At 53.4% G+C, this 7,357-nt stretch overlaps 1 protein-coding gene across 2 annotated transcripts in view; it reads left to right on the top strand.

The window, feature by feature from the left end:
* Positions 1 to 7,357, top strand: part of KDM2B (lysine (K)-specific demethylase 2B) — a 119,183-nt gene that overhangs the window by 45,632 nt on the left and 66,194 nt on the right. For both annotated transcript variants that reach the window (XM_010841340.1, XM_010841341.1), the window contains exon 9: positions 2,340 to 2,455. In XM_010841340.1, the coding sequence (XP_010839642.1) occupies positions 2,340 to 2,455 (116 nt within the window). The remainder of the gene's footprint in view (positions 1 to 2,339; positions 2,456 to 7,357) is intronic.

Below are 7,357 nucleotides of genomic sequence, written 5' to 3' on the forward strand. Positions count from 1 at the left end.
GGATAACTGTAAGGCAGGTGTGTCTGCCTTTCCAGAAGGGAGAGTCCAGGGCTGATGAACGCAGATTCACGTGGCCGCTGTTCTTTCTGAAGCCCTCGTGATGGCCAAGACTGCAGCGAATATCAGTGGTAGTTGCTTACATGGTTTGAGTTCTTACTCACAAGGGAAGCAGTGATCTTCCTCATTTCACACAGGCACGTGGAGGCCGGAGTGGGGACAGTCAGGTGCCCCAGGCCACATGGTGGATCAGCCCTGGAGACCATCTCCATCTCCGGGCATGAGCTTTCGTAGGGTGGAGCTGCAGCATAGGAATGGGACCCAGGAATCCTCGTCCCATTTGGGCTTCACCGCACCATGAGCATCTGCCTGAGTCCCGCTGTCCTAGGTCCCAGCCTTGGGAAGTGTTGCTTAAATAATGCTGATGGTGGTAACCGCAATCGTAATAGATAGCGTGGCTCTGCTTGGTAGAAACAAAAAAATGTACAGTTGAGACAATCCGCTGAGGTGGAGAGGCTGAAGCAAATGTGGGAACCGTGGCTTTGGAGGCCGCAAGGAGCAGGGGAGGGGCAGGGAGGGAGCCCAGGACACGCCACAAGGGCACACCTGGCTGGCACAGATGCTGCCAGAGATGCAGGAGGTAACAGCAGATCGGGGTTACATAAAGCCTTCGCCCCCATGCCGTTAGCTGGTGAGTTCCCCTGCCCTCCCCGCCCTGCGCGCCACCAGGCCTGTCCCACCTATTGTCCCCAGCAGGGGAGGGCCAGCCGCCCAGAGCGTCGACACAGATGCCAGCAGTGGCCTTGCAGCCTCCGGCTCTCTTCCCAGGTGGTAGCGCTGCTCCCGGCAGCCGTGGCCACCCGCCGCTGACCCCGACTCCGGGCTGGCGGGTTCAGCTTGCCGAGGAAGCAGGCTGGATCTGCTCCCACTCAGGGATTGGCGGGGAGGCCTCTGTAATTTTCCTCTGAGCAAATGAGTTAGGCTCCAGGTTGTGGGTGGAAGGCTCAGGATCTCAGGTCACCCGTGTGTCCCCTTTCCCCCCTGCTGATCCTCTGTCTTTCACTGGGAGTCCCCTGTCCTTGTCTTTTTGCCTCTGTCTTGTTTGTTTCTCTCTTTGCCTCCGCTCCTGTGTTTTGCCGGCCTGTCTCCCGGGACTCCCGGGGCCTGTGCTAAGCCCCTGATGCAGTGTCTAAAAAACCGAGATGCTTTCACTCACCAGCTGTGACGTCATTCAGCAAGTGACTTACCTTGTCTTAGCCTCAGCTTCAGTATCTGTTAATGAGAGTGGGATATAACACCCCCTCTCCCCCAGCTCTGCGCTGTCCAGTGTGGTAGCTGGGTGCCACAGGGAGGTCTGCTGAGCTCTGAGAACACAGTCTGAGATGGGTTAGTTACTCACTGGAGGAATTAGGCGGCTTGCTTTGTCTCTAGCCATCACGTCATGGGCCAAGAGCAGGGGCTGATTCCTTGGGTTCCAATCCTTACAACTGATTTCACTTTGCTCTGCCTCAGTCTTCTCATCTGTGATTTGGGGATGAATGTTGCATGTACCTTGTAGCGATCTTCTGAGAATTAGATGAGATGAGGCCTGGAATGCCTTCAGACCAGGGCCTGGCCCAGAGGGATCCTTCTCATAACTGTAGTGCCAGCTTCTGGGCTGGGAGCTCAGGGAGATGAAAAAGCCCTGCTCCAAGCTGTTCAGAAGCTGCAGTCAGACAAGAGAGACTTGTCAGCAGCTGCAGGGCACAGCAGACTCAGAGCTGATATGGGGGGTGCAAGAGACCACCTGGAAATGGGCCGTGGGTGATTTTGATGGCAGGAGGTGGCCTCAGGCAGAGGAGGGCCTCTGGGTCCTGCAGCTCTGTCAAGATGTCAGGAGCCTTAGCTATGGCCTCGAGCCATCCCTGAGTAATCCTTGACCCCTCCTGAGATGAGGCATCTCTGGAATGATGCGGAAGAGGCTTCAGGCCATATGAGTAGTCTGAGTGAGGGGTTTCCAGCTCCCTGACTGGCAGCAGCAGGGGACAGCCTGTCTCTGTTGGCGTCTACAGTCGGGTTTTTCATAACACTTTGTCACTCAGGTCTTCAGGACAAGGGTCTGGTCTGCAGCTGCCCCCCTGGCTGGACTTGAGCTAGCCAGGGGTCTTGGCTTGCAGTGATCCAGTGGGGCTTCAGGTCTGGGTCCTCCAGGACAGCTAGGAGCTCAGCTATCTGCATCACACAGCCTGAACATCCTCGGGTGCTCACCCAGGCCTTCCACTCAATCCTACGTGCGGGCCTAATGGGGCATTACCACAGGGCCAGCTGCTGACCCTTTCTTTCCGTGCCCTTCCCCACCCCAGGCTGGATCCATGCAGTCTACACTCCCGTAGACTCTCTGGTGTTCGGCGGGAACATCCTGCACAGCTTCAACGTGCCCATGCAGCTGCGGATCTACGAGATCGAGGACAGAACGCGGGTGAGGCGGCTTCCTTTTCTTATGACCGTGCCAGCCCCTGAGCTCTGCCTCGTCCTCAGGGCACACGGGGCGGTCCTTCCAAAGTCCTTCCTGGCTCCTTGTCCCTCCTGAGTTCCCTGCCTCAAGCCAGGTCTTGGTCCTAGTTCTCTGGGGCAGGGGGTGCCCACGAGAGCCTCCACTCAGAGCCCCAGGTGTTTCTGTTCACCTCCAGACCCGTGGCACCCAAAACCCCCTTGTCGAAGAGGAAGTATCTCTTGAGAAAGCACTGTAAGATGTCAGGAACTCTGGCTCTTCCTTCTTCTCATGTGTATAAAGGGATGTGAGGGAGTGGGGTGGGGGTGGGGGTTGGTGGTTGATGGTTGTGCTGGTAGTTTGGAGTGGGGTTAGGATCTTGGGAAGCAGCTCAGATCTTGACCATGGGGGGACCCTGAGGAAGCCAGTGTCGATCTGTGAGTCCACTGGGGGACTGTCCCTGAGCTCCGTCTCAGTGTCTGCTTGCTGCTGTTGGGGGGGTGGGGCCCTTGTCTTCTTGACACAAAGTCTCCCCTACCTCACACCCCAGGAGCAGAGTCCAAGCCTCAGACACCTGACCTGGGTCCTCCACTCTGTTCCCATTCCACAAATTTCCTCTGAAAATCCCTGTCCCTTCCATGCAGGAAACAGACCCAGTGTCCCCGGGCATTTGAGACAGGTCTGAGAGTGGGAAGCCAGGACACAAAAGGCCTACTTCTTCGTTCTTAACAGTTATTCGAGTGTTTCTTCTCCCTTTAAATTGAGATGTAATCCACACACACAAAGTGCACAATTCACTGGCGTTTAGCATGTGCCGATGTTCACAGCCATCACTTCTAATGCAAAGGGGTTTTCATCACCCTAAGAAGAAACCCCGTCCTCAGTAGCCGTCACTCCCCACTCCCCCGTCCCCAGCCTCTGGCAGTCACTGGTCTGTTTTCTGTCTCTGGATTTGCCTATTCTGGATATTTTATGGAAATGGCATCGTATAGCCTGTCCTTTTCTGTTTGACTTCTTTCACCTAGCAGCATCTTCAGGCTCATCTACAGTTGTGGTATCTGTCAGTGCTTTGTTCCCATGGCTTAATTCTATTTCATTGTATGGGTAGACCACACCTGGCCATCTCAGGCTTTGCCTTGGAAGTGACTTTTGCCCCAGAGAGGGTTGCCATTCGTGGACCCTCTCATAGAAGCAGATGCTCTGTGCTCAGGGTTCCTGCCTTTCTTGGTCTTGTTTCCGGGCCTTGGTCTGCCTGGAATCACATGCATGGGTCAAAGTCTTAGCCACTCTGTGTGCACTAACCTTTTTAGTAGTCCTGGTGTTGAGGAGCCTCGTCCACAGGTTCCCTGGGAACCACTCTATGCTGTGTTCAGTGGGCAGGTGTGTTCACAAGGGCGAGTGCATATCTTCAGCCTGGTGGGTTTGCTACTGGGATGCCTGGATCCCAGGGGTCCAGCTTTGTGGAATTTCATGCCTCTCTTCTGTTGCCTGCCGACCATCCCTCTCCTGGTTTTGGTGAGGCCAGTCCCAGCCCTGGTCTGGAGGCTGCTGCCCCGTGGTGTTCTAGAGAAAGGCACCATTTGGGTGCCAGTGGTCAACTTGTAGTCTGGGTCAAGAGCTGTCTGGGACTCTGGCCAACTGTCCTTTGGCCAGCCCCTAAAGAATGGACCGGTTTGTTTGTGAGCAGACGGGTAGGTGTGGGAGAGCAAAGGAGAAAGAAGTCAAGCACACAACTTTCCAGGCAATTCCTGAAAGCCCGAGTCAGGCTGGGGTATTTCTAAAGGCTACAGAAACTCACTTGGCAGCTGTCCCCGCTCCCCCCGAGGGAATCTGGATCCTACTTCTCCGTGGATTGGGGTCCTGTCGTCATTCTGTTAGGAGCCCAGCTGCCCTCCCCCATCAGCAGGAGGCGGGAGGGAGGGTAATGGAGTGGAACCCCCAGCGCCATGCTGAGCTGCTGTGGAATATCGCGCCTACATCGAGATGAGCATGGCAGGGCCCCCTCCCCCTAAGGCCCACTGTTCCCTGTCTCAGTGGGCATCCCATCTGGTTTCCTGAAGCAGGTGGATGGGCGGGGGGTTGAGAGGGAGAGGCCGGGGGTGGGGGTGGGGGAATGGGGCGCAGGCTGGGCGGGAACCAGCAGCAGGCTGTTTAATCTGCTTTGATTTCTGGTCTTTGGAGAGGGCTTGGCTACAAGGCCCGATTGTTTATGTCTTAGGAGCCAAAGCAGACAAAAGATGCTGGGAAGAGAGCCCTGGAAGCCAGATAAAATGCCAGGGCTGCTCCTCGTCAGCTCGCTACAGCTTAATTTTTTATATCCCTGTGAGCTTTCTTAAGAAGGTTATGGCCATTTAAAAATAGTTTTTCGAGAGTCCGAAAACATGGATTTGCTTGGAAACCAAATGCCGGGGGCGGGACAGAGGAAACCATCAGTCTCTAAGCCCTGGGGTATGGGCTTGATTTAGAAAAATCATTTGCCTTTGTGGCCCAAGGTGGGGGACCTCCCCATAGACATCAGGGGAACCCCAATGTTCTCTTATGTTTAGGAAGCATGTCTGGCTCTCATGATTTGAATTTTTCTCGTCTGGATGAGAGGTGACCACCCTGCTGCCCATAAAGCAAGCATGAACAGGTGCAGGTGTTCTGGGACTGGGTTTTTCATTTCCTGACCATCTTTCCCCTCTCATTCTAAAGATAAGCAGAGGGGTGAAGAGCTAACCAAAGACTGGATGTGTCACATGTTTATTATTTGAAGATAGCATCTCAACAACTCTCACTCCATATTTTTAACTCCAGTTGGCTTGATAAAGGATAGGAATGGTCCAATTGATCACTAAACTGCCGTCTCTCATATTTATCTTTCTTTCCCCCGCCCAATGGCTCTAGTGAAAACAGCCTTCTCAGGAAAGGTAATGAATGCCAACATGCCCCATTCCCTCTCAGCTAGCGAATCTATTTGGAAATTGCAGATAATTTATCCTTCCTCCCACCTTTCCCCTACCATTGGATTTTTTTTTTCCATTGACTTTTTTTTTTTTTTCCAGGAGAAAAACAATTTTTAAGACACTTCCACCCACCCTCATATTTTAGTTTCTCAAGTCCTTGAGACCTTGGGGTTCTAGATGCACCGAAACATCTTTGGTTCTGATCGCCTGAGGTCACTCAGCTCCAGGAGAAAGGGCTTAGGCCAGGTGCCACTCGAATGGACCTTTGGGAACTCAAACTGACCCCTTGAGACCCGCTGAGAGATTGATTACTCCCCTAGGCTGGGAGCATTGCATGCTTTCTGACTGCCTTGCCTTTCGATGATCAGCTCAATTTGGTGAGGCTCCGAATGTGTCAACAAGTAATGTTGAGCAATCGTGTGTTTAATGTTCCCAGGCATGTGGCTGAAACCTTTTGAAGGCGAAGGGTGGAAGGCGACAACCTGTTTGTAAGTCAATTCTTTGCAAATTTTGTTTCCTGCGGTGCTCTCTTGGAAAAAAAAAATTAAAAACAAAAACAAAAACAAAAAATAATTCTTTCATCAGCATTTGTTTTCACCCAGCTGGTTTCCCTTGGGTTCAGCAACGATGAGGGGAGACTTATCCTCCTCTCCAGAACTACAAAACAATTTTTTTCTTAATCTAGAAAGATTCTCAGGTGCCTTGGTGCCCATCAGGGCCAAGTGGCTCAGACGGTTTCCCAAATTTGAGAAGTCAAAAGCAACTTGAGAGTTTTATCAATCAAGTCAGGAGATGCGAGGGAGGGTCTGAGAAGAGGCAGACCTGCCTGTCCTCAACTTGCTTTGTAGGTTTTGACGATTTATTTCAAAATCTCTTGGCCCTTGTTCTGGAGTAGGGGTGGGGTGGGGCTGAGAACCACCTCCTCCCCAAACTCTCTTCACAGGAGGCCAGGACAGCCTCAGGCCCAAGAGCTTCTCTCCTTTTCAAACTCTGGAGGACACTGATCCAATGACTGTGAAAAACGATGAATACTCTCCCAGCAATAAAACTGGGGTTCTTGGGAAAGTAAGCTGGAGCCAAGGAAACCGCTAAATGATATTCCCAACTCCATGCATCTCCCCAGGAGCTCAAAAGCATGCGGCAGCCAGGATCTCATCCTAAAGCATACCATCCCCCAGAGGCAGGGAGATCAGATGGACCCAGGATGCAAATGGGAGAAGTGGGGACAGGGCCTTGCAGTCGGGAAACTGAGTCAGTGGGATCTGGGATGGATGGGAACTGGAACTGGGACTCTCAGAGAGCAGAGAGGGGGCCTTATCCAGGTGGACATCAAGAGAGGCAGGAAGACCGGATTTTAGGGATGATGGAGTAGATGGAGCATCTAGGTCTGCCTGTATTTGCCTTCCTCCCAGATGTAGAATCTCACCTGTTGGTTGTCAGCAAAGCAAGGTGGGAGAGTGCGCTTCCTTGACACCCAATTCCCTGAGTTCCTAGAGGACAGGAGAGGTGAGGAGGGGTCTCTGGCCGCCACACAGGTCCCTCAAGGCCGATGCATGCTCGGTGAGAGGGTCCAGGAGTGAATGTGGACATGTGGGAGCCATGAGTGGTCTCAGAGAAGAGGGCCCAGCTGTGGGAGACGGACCATCTCCCACCACCCTCGCCCTCTCGGGATGTAGTTTCTGGAAGGCTCCTCCATGCCAGGGCCATCAGTTTTATTGCTTCTTTCCCATCTCTTGCTGCCATCTCATCCGTATAGAGTCCGTGCTGCCAACCACTGGAATCCCCCTGGGGCCCCCGGCCTTTTCGCAGCTCTGATGCACCAAACTCTCAGCACCTATACTTCCTCTCCTGTAAGAAACAGTCAAAAGGGGGTCTCCAGCTGGACGCCTGCTCCAGACCCGGGGGGTGTGTCCCGCAGTGTTAGGACTGTCCCAGGTCACACGTG

The sequence above is a fragment of the Bison bison genome, unplaced genomic scaffold, assembly GCF_000754665.1.
Source record: "Bison bison bison isolate TAMUID 2011002044 unplaced genomic scaffold, Bison_UMD1.0 scf7180017864160, whole genome shotgun sequence".
Classification (NCBI taxonomy): domain Eukaryota; kingdom Metazoa; phylum Chordata; class Mammalia; order Artiodactyla; family Bovidae; genus Bison; species Bison bison.